At 42.9% G+C, this 19705-nt stretch overlaps 2 protein-coding genes across 2 annotated transcripts; one reads left to right on the forward strand and one right to left on the reverse strand.

Moving 5' to 3' along the window:
• Positions 1 to 1105: 1105 nt before the first annotated feature.
• On the reverse strand, positions 1106 to 10703 carry cwf19l1 (CWF19 like cell cycle control factor 1). Its single transcript, XM_042079060.1, has 15 exons — positions 10447 to 10703; positions 10105 to 10189; positions 9907 to 9991; positions 9660 to 9761; positions 9335 to 9549; positions 8665 to 8780; positions 8304 to 8388; positions 8068 to 8202; positions 7558 to 7810; positions 7327 to 7406; positions 5424 to 5633; positions 3839 to 3958; positions 3238 to 3335; positions 3043 to 3142; positions 1106 to 2709 (listed from the first exon to the last, which is right to left on the reverse strand). Exons 1-15 carry the CDS (start codon positions 10467 to 10469, stop codon positions 2665 to 2667), a joined length of 1752 nt encoding a protein of 583 aa, XP_041934994.1. The 5' UTR covers positions 10470 to 10703; the 3' UTR covers positions 1106 to 2664.
• A 322-nt stretch (positions 10704 to 11025) lies between these two features.
• washc3 (WASH complex subunit 3) lies at positions 11026 to 17923 on the forward strand. Its single transcript, XM_042078557.1, has 7 exons — positions 11026 to 11234; positions 11504 to 11602; positions 11754 to 11819; positions 11987 to 12130; positions 13518 to 13634; positions 15335 to 15399; positions 16587 to 17923. Exons 1-7 carry the CDS (start codon positions 11184 to 11186, stop codon positions 16681 to 16683), a joined length of 639 nt encoding a protein of 212 aa, XP_041934491.1. The 5' UTR covers positions 11026 to 11183; the 3' UTR covers positions 16684 to 17923.
• The last annotated feature ends 1782 nt before the right edge of the window (positions 17924 to 19705 follow it).

Here is a 19705-nt window from a genome sequence, read left to right on the forward strand (position 1 = left end):
GGTTCGAACCGGCAACCCTCCGGTTACAAGTCCGAAGCGCTAACCAGTAGGCCAAAGCTGCCCCCCAAATATAACTTCAGCTCGGCACACCATATGCCATCCTCCCAATCAAGGTCGTAATGCTTTGCCTCCCCACCCATATTCAAAATGTCCCTCCAATATCAAGACATAAATTGTTAGGCTACAGTATTATCACTCACTGTTGTGCAAAATAATCACTTGTTACAAACTGGAAAATTGTATGCTAAATGGTTAAATATATGACAGAGGAAGGTAGTAGTTTGTTTGTTTAATTTAAGGCCATTTCCGCAACTAAGGCTATTTAATGGCCAGAGCATTGTGTGTTATAGAAACTTAAATATGTTTTTTAAAATATATGCTAGTAAGATATTCTAAAACCTTCAAAGGTGGGAGCTTAATAAAAACATCAGCAATTGAACTTTGATGACAAAACTGTTGTCTTTTAGTTTTCAAGGCAGGGCAACAGATCAAAATGTCTCACTGACGGGTGTTTTGCAAAATTGGCAAGATGGAGGATCTTCGCCACTCAATAGAAAGCCATGAGTAAGTCTTGAATGTCCTATACGGCATCTGGTATAGACTATTTGATCGTGTCTGGATTGAAAAGAAAAAAAAAGTATCTTCCTTACAGTAGGATGGATTTCTAATAGCTTGTGGCTAGTACATTGGTCGAAAGAGAGTACAGAAGTGAGACCTCATCCAAGTGAAGAAACATGACAGAAAATTGCCAGGAAAACAGACTTGACTTGCATAATGATCCTCTTTTGAGTCATCGCTTACTGTACTGTAAGTGCCTAACTATTAGCCGAGGTTTATACATTAATTTTGCAAAGTTTCTTCAGCTATGAGGTCAATACACGGGGACTGTTAATATGGTTTTGTTTTTTTAACTTGCATAAAACACTGTCCTGCGGTTTGTGCACAATGCGGCTAATACACAGGACATTACTGTATGTGAAAGTTGTAGAATACCATGGAATTCTAAAATACCAAGTGAAAGTGCAGATGTACAGACTGGTTATTAATACACACTACCATTTATCTCCATCCTTCCAATCTAGTTAAAGCAGAACAATAGGACAAGTACATTCAAAGGGGTATTTTAATGATGAAGAAAATGTACAAAACCCTTACAGTCTTACCAAACAACAACAAAAAAATGATGTGAATGTCCACACCTCAAAAATAAGTTTAAAACCAAGAAAAGACCAATAAAAACAATTGTGTCTAGAATAGAAAATGACAAAAAATATTTAAATTTAATAAAAAATAAACAGCCAATCAATCAGTGGCTAAATTTGTAATGACATCAGTGACTACAATTATTTTTAGGCAAACCGCTTTCTTCAGACAAACTGCTGTGTTGAAAGACAGGGCAACTCCACTCCATTTTAATGCCTCCACCTACCCACCCAGCTGTGTTGAAGGACAGGGCAACTCTACTCCATCTTAATGCCCCCAATCCACCCACCCAAACAGTGCTTTATTTGACCTTTTGACCTTGTAGCCTACACACTGTAAAACAGGAAACTCTGAAGTTGAAAGTACCAGATTCCAATCATCCTCATTTAACCTCCCATTCAACAGACGAACAAACAAACAAATAAAGAAAAAATAAAAAAACAATAAGAGTGAGAAAGAGAAACAGAAAGATAAGACTTTCATTTCAGGGACAGGAACCACAAACAGATCCTGTGCAGTTCAGGTGTCAGCCATTCCAGTCGATTAACTAAAGCCTAAAACAGCCCTAAGGACCTGCCTGAAATTCACCTACAAAAATAACCCAAAGCTGCCATCTCCGCCCAAATAATGAGATCCGGATCTCCTTATATGGGCAAAAATGGCACCAGGATTTCCTTATATGGGCAGTTTTGGGGTCCTTTTTGTAAGCAAACTTCAGAAGTTTATCCAAAGTGCTTCCCTGTCCTGACACACGCACACGTACACGTACACGCACACGCACAGCAGGTGGAACCACAAATGTGTAACCATTTAACTGAAGCACAGAACAGAGCCTTTTTCTAATAGAGTGTCCTAAAAATCAGAAGTGCTTAAATCATCAAGAGTGGTGTTGTCAATTATCATGTAGTACTAAAACTACTTTTTCCTTTCCTCAAAGAAAGGGTCAATTTAAGATGCATGAGAATGGCAGGACATGGGGAACAGAGGTGTCATAAGGGGGGGGGGGGGGGAGGGTTATGGAGAGGAAGGTCCGTCTTGTGTGTGTCGGTCAATCCTCTATGCTAATAGTCTTTTAATTGAGGACAGTGAAGAATCAATTTAGATAGATGGCGATGGGAGAAAGACAGGAAACAGAGCATGAATACCACCCCCCCACAGAAAAAAAAAATGAGAAAAAAAATAAGGAAGTCACCCCAAGCTGATGAAGAGTAAAGTAAAACTCCAGAGGGCAGGGAGGACCTGAGGGTGGGGCCAGGCAATGGTCTCTTTCAGAGATCAACACTGAGGGAAGAGACTTGTCAGAGGTCAGTGTGTGTGCTGGACTGGTCAATCCTCTATAGTAAAAAATAGAAAAAGAGTCTTTTTCAGAGGAGACCTCCAGGTTCCTGTTTGGAGAGGAAGTGAGGGCGGTGAGCGAAGTGGGTGGAGTCCGTGTCGTAAGATGGTGGGCAGTAAGTGCGGTCAGTCCTCCATGGTAAAGTCAAACGGCTGGAACTGACCGCGGACCTGCTTGGTCAAGACAGACACACACACATACAGACAGACAGAGACACAGACACAAGGAAATGTTATGCCTAACGTTAGAGTTAATTGGTCACCGATTGGTCAGTTCGACGGTCAGTGAGTCAGTCCCCCCCTCATAGGGAAGTCAAAGGCCTCAAACTGACAGCAGATCTGCTTGGTCAGATATCTCACTCTCACACATAGGACCAGTTTCATCAGATCACACACACACACACACACACACACACACACACAGAGACAGACACACAAACAAACACACGACCTGTTTGATCAGAACACACACCCATGACCGGTTTGATCAGAACAAACACAGACCTGTTTGGTCAGCTCCTCCTCTTCCTCGCGTGTGTATTTACAGTCCTTCCAGTCGGCCCGCGTTGGGATGTTCAACACCGCCTCACTGGCCAACACCTCTCTGAAACACACACACACACACACACACGTTAGCTCTAGAGTGAACTGGTTACAGAGTACATATATGTGGGGATATAAGAGCCTCTTGCTGCCTACCGTCCGAACTGCAGGGGGAAGTTCTTCTTTATCCTGTAGAAGAGCTTCTCTCCCGAGTCCAGCTCCACATAGAAGTACGGAGTCCCAGGAGGAGCAATCTTAGCAAGGCCAAAAAAAAGTTAGAAAACTGAATGACTGTCAACAGAAAAAAAAGTTCTAAAACACCAACAAAAAAAAACAAAACCCCACCACGCTAGACAAGAGGCTAGCTTGGTGGCGTTGGTCATTTTTGTCCTCATATTCCAATAAAATTGCTTAATAGCTTTATAAACACAGGACACATTTGTATGAATTTCCACTCCTCATGTTTTGACCAACTCTGGAAATATTTTTTTTCCCACAGAGAAACATTTCAACATCTCATCGGCCCACTGATCACTTCTTCTTAGATGGATCTCATAGGCACGTCATACTCATGTTATGTTGGGAAATAATTAGTAGTAAAGGTCACAGGAAGGACCACCAACCACCAACACCATCCATGTGCGTCATTCTCTCACCAGAAGCAGAAGTGGGAACAAGCCTGAGAGAAAGCTTGTGATTGGCTGACGGAGCTCTGGTGCTCTCAGCACTGTGACCTGTGATTGGCTGTGTGGCGTACCTGCTTCAGATCTGTGTGTTCTGGAATCTCCATCAGCTCAATTTGCTGCTCTTGTGCCTGCACCATGAAGGCTTCTTTCAGGTCCTCCGTAGCACATTTATCCAGCGGCACTGGGACTGCCTGTGTGTGTGTGTGTGTGTGTGTGTGTGTGTGTGTGTGTGTGTGTGTGTGTGTGTGTGTGTGTGAGAGAGAGAAGAGTAAAGAGGGTGGGGGTCAGTCATTACAGCCGTGAACTTACAATACAATAAAACTTTGTTATGGGTGAAAGGGGTTTTGTGCTACAGCAAGAGCAGAGATTCCATGCATCTTCAGCGCCATCTGCTGTTCATGTACTGTAAGCACAAGCAGGACCACTGGGGGAAATGGGTTTCTGTACCAGGACTTTATACATGCCCAAACCCTCCAATTAAATTTCAGTTTTCAAAATGATCTCAGACAACCCCCCTTGCCAATCAATATGTTTGACCAGATATTTCTGATCACTTGTGAAGAATGTGTGAAGGTCACAACTCTCTTCCTTTGAAGACTGTATCTAATGACCACCGCAGGCAGTCAAAATAAGAACCCAGATTACAAACACACACACAAACAAAAAAACAAAAACACCTGACATGAGGACACAATCTGTATAGCGTGGTTTTCACCATCATCGGGACACGAAGGCCCTCAGACCACACTTCTCGTCACGACAGGACAAAGCATCGACACACACACACACACACACACGGCCTGTCCTGCTCAGACTTAAACTGATGACTGATGGTGTGGGAGAGAGCAGGCGTGAGGACACAGCTGGGGTCTCAAGACTGTGCCGGACTCTCCCTCCGCTGCTGTGTGTGGAGTGGCGGGGCTGACCTGGGGTCTGGGCAGGCCAGTCCTGTGGGCCAGCTTCCACAGAGGCTACTACTCACTTACACACACACACAGTTTCCATAGAGACCACTACTACTACACACACACACACAGCTTCCACAAAGACTACTACCACACACCAGCAGACACGGAGAATACTGCTACACAAACACACACACCACGGAGAATACTCCTACACAAACACACACACACACACACACACACACACCACAGAGACTACTACTCCCACACACACCTGCCACAGAAACTACTGCCATGTCCACACACACACACACACGTGGTGGCCCCACTCCTTACTGATACATGTAATTGTGCCTTTTCACACCTTGCTATAATTGTATCATCGTTTTTTACAGAACTGAATGTGTCTGCAATAGATGTAAATAGTAACAACTAAATGTTTTGATTAAGAAATTAAAAAGGATACGAAAAAATGACCTCTACCAAACCCACCCAATCTTGCCATCCTACACACACACACACACCACATAGCCTACTACTCCCACACACACACACCACAGAGCCTACTACTCCCACACACACACACCACAGAGCCTACTACTCCCACACACACACACACACACACACACACACACACACCAGAGCCTACTACTCCCACACACACACACACACCACAGAGCCTACTACTCCCACACACACACACACACACACACCACAGAGCCTACTACTCCCACACACACACACACAGAACCTGTAGCTGGAGGTGCTGGCTGCGGTAGTTCCTCTCGAAGAGCACACAGCGTTTGCCGAGGCTCTTGTAGAACTTGCGCACGGCGCTCTTGTACTTGTCCAGCTCCTCCACCACCTCGGACGCCAGCTCCACCACCGACTGGTAGTGGCCAATGGGCAGCACGAGCAGGTGGTCCGGGGTCAGACAGCCTTTGGCCAGGGCCAGATAACACTGGGGGAGGGAGGACGGACACACACACAGACACACACGATTCAAGTTGGACAGTGACGAGGAGATTTGAAATAGTTTAAGTCAATAGTGAAAATATAGCATGGATCTGTACTACAAACTAAAATGATGCATAATAAAACATTCATGTACACATAAGCACATACACATTAAAAGACCTACACGAGCACACACGCGCGCACACACACGCGCACACACACACACACTCCCCTTAGGAGATCTACGTACACTCACACACACACACACACACACACACGTCAGGAGACCAACATGCGCAGGCTAGAGTGTGGCTACCCGACCCGAGCCCGACGGGACCTGACAGGTCGGGTCGGGTTCGGACAAATATTTAGAAATTATACTCAGTTTCGGTTCAGGTTCAGACACATGGGGACGATACGCATTGGCCGCTTTACATGTGAAATAGCTTATTATGTTGGGTAACCAACAGAGGCCTATTGCACAAAACTAGGATAAGGGATTAAGCCGGGATATCTTGGTTATCCTGGCTCAATTTATCCGTGATCCAGTTGCACAAAAGCGGGATAGGGGGCAGCAGGATATGTTATGGTATAACTTACCATGGTAATTTATTCTGTGGAGCTTCCAGGATCTATTTAATCTCATCCCTTATCTCAGTCAGCAGTCACCACAAACGGAAACCAATAGTTATTCCACTGGCCACTACACATTGTTATCACATATAACTAGACCCACTGTCATTATTTAAATGTTTATGATCATTAATTAACTTTTACATACTCGCCGTTCCCGACCTGTCATGCGACAATGTGACGTCACGGGAGTGCCTAACCATTTTGCGCGTGGTGGTCGCGGAACTAGTTGTAATATTATCCTAAACAGAGGTGTTGCTGTTTGTTGCTGTTGTGAAAAGGCTATCGCTACCTACTTCACACCGTAGAAGAAGCAATGAAGCCGCTCTAGTTGCCATGGTGAATCAGTGAATCTGTGATCGGTGGCGGGGTCTATTTGAAGGAAGCCGTGAGCGTGCACTTATCCAGGATAGGTTTCACCTGGCTTGATGAATCCGTGTCTGCTCATCCTGGCTTGCTCGTTGTGCAAACAATTAAGCCTGTACGCTCTTGTTTTGGATTCATTGAGCGCAGCTCAATAACTTATCCCGGATGTCTTAATTCTGCTTTTGTGCAATAGGCCCCTGGTCTGCGAGTGTCTCCTGTGTGCAAGATTTCTTTATGTATCCGTGACAATGCATGCGCATTTCAGACTTGGGTGTTGTTAAAAGTTGTTAGCCTATCGGGAGATTAAGACCAAAGAAAACAAAGAGAATTAAGTGTAGGCCTAGTATGTGGAGGCAGGCCTATTTGCGGTGCATACTGTGGTAAAGACTACCGTTATAAGGCAGTCTCGTTCAATTGAAGGAGAGGATTTCCTTCAATTGAACGAGAGATTTGAGTTGCCCCAATTAACGTTGATGTTGCATAGGCTATGGATCAGTGACAGAAGGACTGTAGTTTCAAAGACTGTTGCAGTTCATTTTAAGCCTTTTGGTAAGACTAGAATTCTATTTCAACAGGCTAGGCTTGCTGGGGCATCTTATGTTAATGTGCGCTGTGTGACCTGTGTGACCCGCGTGCGTGCGTGCGTGCTCCCGCCCCGCTCACCCCCCCCCTCCCCACACACACACACTTTAACTCACGTGTGTTCCGATGCTGACAACCAGGTGCTTCTCCACCTCTGGACTGGCCAGACAGAACCAGCAGGGCCCGGTAGGCTGAGCTGCGGACACAGAGGGACGAGAAACCAGCAGGATGCTCAATGGATGGAATGACAGACAGACAGACAGACAGACAGACAGACAGACAGACAGACAGACAGACAGACAGACAGACAGACAGACAGACAGACAGACAGACAGACAGACACTTACGGGGCTTGCGTGGCTGTTTGGGCTGCTGGTGGTGCTGTCTATCTGGAAAGCTGTCTCCATCCGACTGCCTCTTCCTGCCCTGCTCCTGCCCCTGCCCCCCCTGGTGCCCCTGACCCGGATACCCCTGCCCCTGTCCTTGATACCCCTGCCCCCCCTGGTTGCCATGGTTCCCCCGATGCCCCTGGTGCTGACGGTGGTGCTGATACTGTGGCTTCTTTTTCAGGTCAAAGAAATACTGAGACGCTGGCTCCTCCTTTAGAGCGGCACACACACAGTAGAAACCAATGAGCTCAACATCACATTTAGTATATATACTAAACTGAACAAAATATTAGCAGATTTCAACAACATTAATTTCAAAATATCTCAGAAGAGAATAGACTTATTAGAGATAGAGAATTAAAAAAAGAATAGAGAATAGACTAGAGATCTAGAGAATAGAACTTCAATAGAGAATAGACGAGAGACACAGACAGACACACAGACAGACACACACACACACACACACACCTCAGCTGCATGGATAGGTTTCTGTCCATCCTTGACAGGTCTTCTGTAGGGATTCTCTGTGACGTCCTGGGGTTGTTTAACTAGTTCTGCAGGGTCCATGTTCTTCATGGGAACGATGTTGAAAGCATATAGATACTGGAAAGGGAAAACACACGCACACACACAGGTATAAATAAGAAAGCCATTACTTGGACCGCACGATCAGTGGGCAAGAAGACAGGGTTAAGAAAACTCACCTTCTTCTTGGCAGGATTGTTGACTGTAGCGAGTGCAATGAACCGACTAACGTGCTGAGCATTCTCCTGAAGGACTAGGTGGTTCCTAAACAGAATCCAAAAGGTACAAGCAATACTTATGGGTCAATAATTATAGACAAAAATGCATTACCACATCAAGCACCGTCTATATAAAACACATAGACGTTACAAGGAGGATAGCATGGGAGTTGTGAGGTTGAGATTTTTACATCGTAATATGCAATTTGTCAAATCACAGTATGAAATGTAACTAAAATACATCACATTACATAATAATAATTATTTAGCAACACTGCCATGATCTCATCTTTGTCATCTAACAGGATCAGGTGTGACTCACCTGTAAGGCAGCCTCTCGTAGTTGACTCCCTCCACACCTGCGAAGTGATAGCGTGGCTTCAGCTGGTACGCAAGGCTGGCGATAGAGGACACTCCACAATACCTTGGATCCACTTCCTGAAAAGGAGCCAGACGCATGGAGTGAGAGCTGGATAAGCATGTCTATCAGTGCAAGTAACGTAGACAGACAAACAAACTGTAGGATCCTTTCAGTTTGGAAGATGCATCATGATTGTGTTTGCTTTGTGGTCATTTGTATAGGCTTTAATTGCTACATTTCTGAACATGAAGTTATGTGGCAATCAAAACATCCAGAAGTACTTTAATTGTTCACAATCTTTAAGCCTTATACTTTCCAGACTCTGAGGTATGATTTATGAAAGTGAATGAATAACAAATTAAAACCTCAAACTAATTTTACATTCTTTGGTAACTATATAAACTTAGATAAAATGAAATAACCTCAAACTAACTATGCCATTCTATAGGAACATGGCTTCTCCTTCTCCCACATAGCCATTTAATAAATAAAGCCTAGGAATACATGTGGGATTCAAACATTTCTTACAGGGCCCTGTTGTCCTAAACTGAAATCCTATGTTGAAAAGGGAAGGAGTTCTGCTATGATAAATAAAGCCTAGGAATCCAAGCAGGCCTCAAACATTTCTTACAGGGTTGTTGCCATACTGCCAGACACCATGAGGCCACTGGGACGTGAGCAGGATGTCCACCCCTTTAAACTTGGAGCTGCACACCAGGGGCTCGACCAGGGCGGACAGATCTTTGGGGGAGAAGCAGTGTGACGGCGCAGGCTCCTGCCGGGCTTCCCGCCCGCTCACGTAGGCGATCTGGAGCCCAGACGCGCCGGTGAAGATCCCCCTGCGGCCTGGGAGAACGAACAAGAGGAGGGCCATGATGCAAAGACTTCCTGTGCTATAGGAAAAGCACCAATGTTCAGGTTCTGAGTGGAATGTTTTAAAGTTGCTCAAAGCTCACCCAAATAGATGATGTTCTCAGCCAACTCACATCCATCTGCACTGGGGAAATACTTGACCGTGTCATAGCTTGCAGCCCCAAGCACATAAGTGTGAATGGGGGCTAACACAAAGATATAAAGATAAATGAGATTAGATTAATAACTGCAGTAAATTAGCTGAAATTCAGGAGTGTCAAGACACCAACATAATTGAAGAAAGTGAAGAGAGGAGCAAGATTCTGGCCAGGTCTAACTCCAGTAATTTACCTTTCTTCGCTCCCGATTTATACTCCTCCCACTCTGCTTGAGCCTCTGCAGACGAACCAAAGAAATCTCCAACGCAGAGCAGCAACTAAGGGGAAGGACATTGTGCAGTTAACATAACGACATATATGTAGCATATCGGCAGAATCGACTGAAAAAGAAAGGAGATCTCAAACTGCCAACGACAGCAACTTAAGTTACATCAAACTGCCCGCTCTTCTTCTGAATGGTCCTCACGCGGTTGAATAAAGCATTAATTCTTCCTTCCACGTCCCCACAGGCCAATCTAAAAAACAAAAAACACACACACACAAGCTATACATTAACGTTGTGTCTTTCAGGAGGACTACATTAACGCATACCATTACTCTAAACAAACGTATCAGCATTATTAAGTTCAACGCCACCTAACCCTACAGCATGGTGACAGCAAGCCTGCTAACTTGTTAGCCGCATTAGTTTCAGCTGACCGTTAGCTACACCTTTTCCAGGATAAACCTTCCATAGAAACCAAATGAGAAAATACATTACAAATACACTTACACACGCAAGGCCTGCTCTCCCATAACGCTAAATATGGAAAGCCAATCCCACAGGTGGCGACCGCTAAATTTTGGGTTTGAATCTTATGTACACACTGCGAGAGTGAGTACGTCAACTATTTCATACCGTGTGTAGAGAAAAAACTCAAACTTATTGTGTTCCGATGCTGTCAAATAGCAATATGATCGCTAAGCACCATGTTAATGAATTCTTTTAAATATTTTAAACTATGAAATGCTATTATTAAATTCATTATATACTCGCTCGATCCACTCTATGCTACGTCTTTCATGAACAAACACATAACTTTTTCTACTCGGATGGTAAATATGAGAGTACTTCCTGTATTTTCAAAATAAAAGGATGTGCATGCATTACAGATTTAACAAATGGACTAAACCACTAAATGATAGTAAATGTTTTAAAGTAGATACCATAATATATTTGAAATAGCATTAAAATAAAAGGAATTTACATATTTTCCCCATGAAACATACTCTATCTAAATGGAAATAATATTATACAATCCTTTATTTTGAAGTCCCAAAAGGGATTTTTTTTTAGATGTGTCACACCGTGGTCACATGAAACTAAACTTGAAAAAAAAAGGAAAGCTGCTGTAAGAAGAAATGAAATTGTACCTAAATGATAGCTGATATTAACCCGTTGATAACGTAGTATTACATTGTGGATAAGAATAGCAACGTGGAAAAAGAACTGGAAGAGCAAAGCGAAACATGGACGAGGATGGACTGCCCATAGTTGGCTCTGGAGTAGATTTGACAAAGGTTAGCTTAGTGGCTAACGTCAGTTATCAGCTGCTGCATAGTAATCTGTATTGCAATCAGTTTACTGTACCAGAAGTACCAATGGTTTAATCATGTATGGTTACCTGGTATATATAAGTAAATGCACATATTTAAAAAAAAAAAAAAAGCTTTTTGAAGGTGTGGTGTTTCTGAAATTGACTCTGTCGCTGCCCTGGATAGCTTTTGGGTATTGCTTCTATCGTGTTTGCACTGTTTTCACAGTTTTTGTTGCATTGGTTGGTCAACAGGTTCCTGCTATACAGCAAAGGAGAATTGTTGCCTATTTAAACCAGTTCGTCGTTCACACCGTTCGGTTCCTAAACCGATTTTCAACGGTTTGCGAGGAGGTGAGATTATGAAAAACTAATAGAATGAAGTGTTAGCCTGGATGACATCAGACCGCTTCAATTTGCTAACAGTTTCATTTTGGTTCTCCCAGGCGAATGAAGTGTGCAAGTCTTGTTTAGAATTAACACAAGTTTTTTTTGTACCCAATAGAAACTAGCCACCATATCTCTACGAATACAGCAAATCGAAACCACTCTCAGCATTTTGGAAGCAAAGGTAAACAACTACCAGACATCTTTCTTTGACTTTTGCTTTGCATTACATATATCAATGTGAACACAGTGACGTGTGTGTGCCTCTCTCTCTCTCTGTGTCTCTCTGTGTCTGTGTCTGTGTCTGTGTCTGTGTGTGTGTGTGTGTGTGTGTGTGTGTGTGTGTTTTAGCTGTCCTCTATTCCTGGACTGGAAGATGTAAGGGTGGAGGGAGGGGCTGAGAGACCGGCAGCTACTGAAGCCAACGGACCAGTGGCCCCCTCCGCCACTGGTCACACAGGCACACCTGCCGCTCCACCACCAGCACCTGCAGAGGTAAACGCGCAACGCACGCTCAAGTATCACTTCTGCCTTATGTCATTCTCCCCCCATTCTTCCCCATTTCATGAAACTACAGTATGAGTGACAGATAGTTTCATACCGCAAGCCAGTGGCCTTAACTGTCTCCCAAGGCCTGTATTGTGCCTTACAGAGGAGTCTAAGGGTGTTTTCACACCAACAGACTTTAGTTCATTTTAATCAAACTCGAGTGCGTTTGAGCCCTTGTTTCGGCTTGTTTTGTGTTGGTTGGAATGCAACAATCACACCAAATTGATCGGTCCGAGACCTCCAAAAACAGGTGGTCTCGGTCAGCACCATCTAATGAACTCTGGTGCGGTCCTGCTGGTGAGAAAGCCATCAGGTCCAACGGTCTAGTTGTAGTGAATTATGGGAGTTAAGATCATTGGTAAAATTAGGTACATTTCATTTCCTATTCACTTTCAAAATAAATGCCATGCACGATTGGTCCTAATAACGTGAAACATGGACAAATGTGGATGTGTGAGGAGATACAAACAATGTTTCATACATGTATGGTCGGCTGAGTAAATCAGATTATTTTCTAGCTGCAGTCACGACTAGTTTCCAAACTCCACAATTGGCAAATGCAAACAATGAGCCAAGATCGCCCCGCAAAACTGTCACTCCAGTGTGTAGCCTACATCGGAATTGCCGGAAGAAACACCTGAGGGAGCTGTCTGCTCAATTTCCACGCAGTTTGGTCCGCCTAGAAACATTGTGTGTGTGAAACCGAACCGGACCAAAGTTTGTGTGCAACATTGTACCAATTTATTACCTGCTGCGGATCAAATAACCAAACTATAGGTCTGAAAACGTCCTTATTCAACTCCAGTCTAATTTCTTAATTGTTGGAATCACTGACTGGTTCATCATCACCTATAAAAGATTCCATTATTATGGGCGGTGGTGGTCTAGTGGAGTTGGAGCTCCAAGTGTAATGCTAGAAATTCTCAGCATGGCACTTAACCCTGAGTTGCTCCAGGTAAATAGCCAGTAAATAGCCTCCATTATTAGTTGCTGGAAAAGAGCTTCAGCTAAATAATGCCTAAACACACCGGAATGAAAACTGCACAATGCAACCTCTCCAACATAAAATTCAAAATATATTATGCTGCCCCCCCCCCTCTCTCTCTCTCTTTCACACACACACACACACACACACACTCTCTCTCTCACACACACACACACACACACATACATACACATATATCCATGCACACTGCACAGTATGAAACTCCAAACTATATCATCTCAGTAAGTAGTGCAGATGAACAGATGTTTTATGAGTTATTGTTTTATGAGTTATTGTATTCACATGCTTTGCAACTCAAGAGAGGTTGTTGCTGTTTGTCTGCTACAGTCTCTTCATCAAACGCCAGAGCCGGCCGCTGAGCCGAAGGTGGAGAGTGTGGAGTCGAACGCCATGACCGTGGCCAAGGACCCACGCTACGCACGCTACCTGAAAATGGTTCAAGTGGTATGTGCGCTGTATTAAGCCTAGTTTATACTCCCTTTGCATGCATGAATGAAGACGTCAGTTTCATTTGTCCATCCGTGTTGTTTGAATTCAGAAGTCGAAGTATGATAATGTTTATCATAAATGAGGCATCAGGAGTATAGAAAGCAAAACGCCTTTAGTGGACCACATCCTGTTGCTGTGGTTAACCAGCACACAAGTTGTTTCAGCGGACATTATTTTTAGACAAGAGTTTTGTGTATAGGCCGCAGGACAGTGTTTTATGCAAGTTAAAAAGACAAAACCATATTAATACCATAATTAACTGCCCCCGTGTCTTAACCTAATTGCTGAAGAAATTTAGCAAAATCAATGTATAAGCCGCGGCTAAAAGTTGGAAAATTACGGTATTGCTGCATTATTTGATTTGTCATTTTGTGAAGTATGTGCCATGATGCATGGTAATTTTGCACTCTAAAAATTGATTGATTGATTGATTGACAAGTGTTGATTGCTAGGTTACGGGGACGCTGGCGACGCACGCCGCTCCGTCTGGCATCATAATTTTATGTATTGTCATGTTTATTTTTTGTATTGGTTTGTTTAGTTAAATGTTTTCCCTATTTATTTACGCTATTTTTGATAGTTTTTGTGTTATTCTTAGTCCTTTTTACTGCTTCTAAGTCAGCTGATGTCGTTGACATTTGTCCATTGGGAGCTTGCTATGGCTAGCTTTTGCCCTAGCTGGGCATCGGACATCCTTCCATCTATCCGTGAGCGGTGCAGCACTTCACTGTCTGGTCGAGGGGATCTCTCGGGACAGCTGGACCTAGGCTACTCTGCGAAAGATCTGCCGTGGCCGCCGAGCTGTTGCTGACCTGCAAGCTGCCATGCCAACTGCAGGCTAACTGGGCCTCTGACATCCTTCCATCCATCCGTGAACAGTGCACTTCACTGTCTGGCCGTGGGATCTCTCGGGACAGCTGGACCTAGGCTGGACACTGCGAAAGATCTGCCGTGGCCGCCGAGCTGTTGCTGACCTGTGAGCTGCCTTCCAACTGCAGACTAATGTTAACGGTGAAGAGCTGCAATCTCACGGAGCAACAAACAGTTGCTGTTAAGTCCACCGAATTGCGGATCTACACGACCAGTACTTTGGACTGTGCTTCCAGTCATCTCCAGACTGCAGTCTACAAGGCCTAGCTTTTAACATTAACGTTATCTCCAGACTGCCAGTGAATTCAGTCAGTTACTAAAGAACTTTGTTGGCATTGCATCGGTTGTGAAGACACAGCTCTGTGCGCAGTTTTCACGGATCATCATTGACCTTGGACATTTTCAGCTGGTTTGGAAATTGGACTAATTTTAACATCACTTTTCCCCCTTATATATTTTCTTTTTTTATTTGTTTTGTTGTCTGTCTTGTATGTCTTGGTGTCACGGGTACGCTGGCGACTACGCCGCTCCGTCCGGCATTTTTTGTATTTGTTATTTTTGAAATGTATTTGTCATGTCTTGATGTCATGGGTACGCTGGCGACTACGCCCCTCCATCCGGCATCTTTTGTCTTGTTGTTATGTGTCTTGTTTGTGGAGCGCTTTGGGTTGCACTATGTGCATGTTAAATGCGCTTTAAAAATAAATCTGACTTGACTTGACTTGACTTGACTTGTTTATGTATCGCATGTGTTTTTGTATTTGATTGTCTTTTATCTTCCGCAGGGTGTTCCTGTAATGGCCATAAAGAATAAGATGGTTTTGGAAGGACTGGACCCCAATCTGCTTGAGTGAGTTTTTTGTTGTTGTTAACACTGACATCACACACACATACACACACACTGTTGCCTTCTTTTTCTCTTCCTTGTAGTCTTTGTCTCCCTCTGTTTCTCATCTCTCTCTTTTCTTTTTCTCTTCCTTGTAGTCTTTGTGTCTCCCTCTGTTTCTCATCTCTCTCTTTTCTTTTTCTCTTCCTTGTAGTCTTTGTGTCTCCCTCTGTTTCTCATCTCTCTCTTTTCTTTTTCTCTTCCTTGTAGTCTTTGTCTCCCTCTGTTTCTCATCTCTCTCTTTTCTTTTACTCTTCCTTGTAGTCTTTGTGTCTCCCTCTGTTTCTCATCTCTCTCTTTTCTTTTTCTCTTCCTTGTAGTCTTTGTCTCCCTCTGTTTCTCATTTCTCTCTTTTCTTTTTCTCTTCCTTGTAGTCTTTGTGTCTCCCTCTGTTTCTCATCTCTCTCTTTTCTTTTTCTCTTCCTTGTAGTCTTTGTGTCTCCCTCTGTTTCTCATCTCTCTCTTTTCTTTTTCTCTTCCTTGTAGTCTTTGTCTCCCTCTGTTTCTCATTTCTCTCTTTTCTTTTTCTCTTCCTTGTAGTCTTTGTGTCTCCCTCTGTTTCTCATCTCTCTCTTTTCTTTTTCTCTTCCTTGTAGTCTTTGTGTCTCCCTCTGTTTCTCATCTCTCTCTTTTCTTTTTCTCTTCCTTGTAGTCTTTGTCTCCCTCTGTTTCTCATTTCTCTCTTTTCTTTTTCTCTTCCTTGTAGTCTTTGTGTCTCCCTTTGTTTCTCATTTCTCTCTCTTTTCTTTTTCTCTTCCCCTTTCTTGTTCCTCCATGTCACTGAATATGAGTTTGTTTTTTTTTTTGGATGAACAGAGTGATAGATATCTCTTACTAATTTTGGAGTAACGACACTAACTAGACTAAATATCTCCCCCTTCTTTATGTCATCTTATTTCAATGACCTTTTGACCTTTCTCCTTACGCAACACTCCCAATGACCTTTTGACCTTTCTCCTTAATCAGCACACCCAATGACCTTTTGATCTTTCCCCTTACTCAGCACTCCCAATGACCTTTTGACCTTTCTCCCTACTCAGAACACCCAATGACCTTTTGACCTTTCTCCCTATTCAGCACACCCAATGACCTTTTGACCTTTCTCCCTACTCAGAACACCCAATGACCTTTTGATCTTTCCCCTTACTCAGCACACCCAATGCCCCAGTACCCGATGGGGACAACAAAAAAACAGTGGAAGAGCAAGATGATGACAGCTCAGGCAGCGAATCATCTTTCAGCGACTGACCTCTTCAGCCTATCACCATCAAGCTGTCTCAGTGAGACCACCTCCCCTCAGCCTTCCGTTGAAGCTAACTCCCTTTCAGTATATTATCTACACTAAGGGACACAACTTGGGTCTATGTAAATGAGTCTTAAAAATATGATAGATTATGCTGGCAATCTACACTCTCCCCTACAAATCATCAGCCCCACTTTATATTATGTAGCTTTGTTTATTGTGTATGTTATACTTGATACCTTGAGAAGTGCATTGGCCTTTTCATATCGGTTTTCTAAAACAATAAGGGCATTTGCTAGAAAGTCATGCTGAATTGTAATACACATACACACGTATGTATGGCTTTTAAAAACAAAACAAAACAAAAAAACACATTATAATCTGCCTCAAAAAAAGACATTAGTCTTGAAGGATTCTCCCTTTTAAGATGACTAACAGCTAGTCTGCACATCTCTAGAATCACATTTTAAACCTGCTGCTTTCATTTTGCCATTATGTTTTAATCTTTATGTTTTTCTCAGTCTGTCTTAAAAGATGTGTATCGTGTGTGCTTCAGAAGGAGCCTCTTTGATACAGCTAATTCTGTGAGTGAGTGAAGGGGGGGGCACTAGCACAATCCTTGGTATCTCTCTGACCCCCACACCCCCCCCTTTAAATATTATGGAGGCGGGGCTATATTTTTGCGATTACAATTCGCTGCCTGTAAAACAGACTGCTTGGAAGTGTTACTGCCTCAGTTTACTCAGACATAATGCACACAATTTGTGTGTGTGTATATGTGTGTGAATAAATGAGTGTGTGTGAGTGTGTGTCTGCATGCATGCATGCGTATGTATGTGTATTTAGTTTGTGTGTTTACTGGTGTGTGAGGGAGAGAATGAATGTGTGTGTGTGTGTGTGTGCATGTTTGTGTGAGAGAGGGAGAGACCTGTACAGACCGCTAACGCCTGTGGTATGGAGTAGATTGTGTCCTAGCGAATGTTGTCATGAGAAACCATTCCTCCGTCATCGACGTAGTCCAGTGCTTGTTTCTTCATGGACACTTTGAGATTGTCTATTCAGTGGATGCCACTGATCTGTGGAGAGTAACGGTTCATTCAGATTTGCACTTAAGATTGTATCATCTCGCGAGGCAAACAGTCACATGGTGGATGAACAGTCCATAACTTTGCCTGTAAAAGTTTTTTTTTTTTTTTTGACTAACTGATTTGTGATTGATTAAAAGTATACAGACATGAATTCTGAGATCATTTGTGACATTGTGTCTGTTTTTTTTTTGTTTGTTTGTTTTTTGGAAGGGCCAAAAAGGGTGACTTTTTTTGTAGCCTGCTCTGCCACATTTGCATAAATTAGTGCAATCCTAATGTTATTGATAAGGTTCAGGTTTCATGCTTCTGGGGCACTGTGGCGATTGGCATTGATTATTATTACACAGTCCAAGCCACTATATTTCTCATCAATGGAGCCAGCTAGGACTACGGCCACTGAGGTTGTTTTCATGGCACACACAGAGTGGACCACTAGAGGACTGTAAAAAGCAATTAGTTGGATATGGCAGGATGTTGATCCTCAGTTCTGCACTGTCAGCATTGCAGTGTCAGCGTGACGATCTTTCAGAGGAACGGCTGCCCATACCGGTAAGCCTGGTGCAGTCTAGAAGGAGAACTAGCATTCAGTACTTTTAATATTTTCCTTTCAAATTCATTCTTTTAAAATACATGTATTCTTTTCTTCAAAATACATACTTTGTATTTACCGAGTCATGTTTTTTTTCTTATCTGTTAAAGTTATTGCTAATTTTAAGACTTGCTATCTTTGCCATTATTATTGTTATTTTTTGACATTTATTTGACGTTACTTTAAACTATTACTTTTACTGTTAATTTTTACGTAGCTTTGGACAAGAAGACAGTTGCTAAGAAACATAACAACACTTATTTAAAAATATTCTTTGTTTACACTACACTGCTATGTTTACAATGAGCAACAATGCAAACAATACAATACAAACATTGGTCTACATGTCTACAAATGTAAATACAAAGCATAATTTCCTTTCCATGTTTGTAACAATGGAGCCCTGTAAAGGTTTCACATGTCAACGCCTATGTTTACAGTAAGGCAGAGTTTACCTAAACTACACTTCCCCTTCACATAGGGTAATGCAGTGTTTTTCAACCACTGTGCCGGGGCACACTAGTGTGCCGTGAGAGATCATCAGGTGTGCCGCAGAAAATTACCCAAATGTCACTCACTGGTCCAGAAAAGCAACTGTTGCATCAAAGAATTTATAACCACATGCTCTCATTGATTGTATGATTGCACTATTTGTGGTATGCAGGCATTGTACAACAGGGGCCCCATATCCAGTATTCACAGATTCATCGCATATCCAGTTCATAACAACAATTACAGTAAATTAGATATAGTAACCTACAAATGAAACAGGGGGTACTTATTTTATTGAGCAGGTCTTGCATAGAAGCCATAATAAGGCCATATCTGTGTATTATTTGAAATTTTAGGCTATGATATGTTTATTTTTTCTTCACACAGAATGTTAGTGTGCCGTGGGACATTTTAAGTGTCAAAAGTGTGCTGTGGCACAAAAAAGGTTAAAAAACACTGGGGTAATGGGTCAAGAGGACATTCCAAAGTTGTGCAATTGGACACACCAGCCTACATGTGGCATAATCATGTGTTTTTATTTCCCAATGTCCACCTCCTCTGTGCAGGAAGTGGGATGTTGTCAGCTTGTGACTTAGTGATGAATTCACTTTATGATTGATGATGACACTTTTCATGTGACAAGAAGATACATAGTCAGTTTCAGTGGTTCGAGTACAATGAAATGCAGTTTGCATTTCAGGTACTAATTTTAGTTGGTTGGTTGTCACTGGGATAACAAACAGTTCAGTATAACAAACAATACAAAATACACATGTATTCAGTGCACAGATAAATGCCATGTGCACTGTGCCAACACAGACTGTGACTCTCTCTCTTTCTCTCTCTCTCTCTCTCTCT

The sequence above is a fragment of the Alosa sapidissima genome, chromosome 22 (genome assembly GCF_018492685.1).
Source record: "Alosa sapidissima isolate fAloSap1 chromosome 22, fAloSap1.pri, whole genome shotgun sequence".
Taxonomy (NCBI): domain Eukaryota; kingdom Metazoa; phylum Chordata; class Actinopteri; order Clupeiformes; family Clupeidae; genus Alosa; species Alosa sapidissima.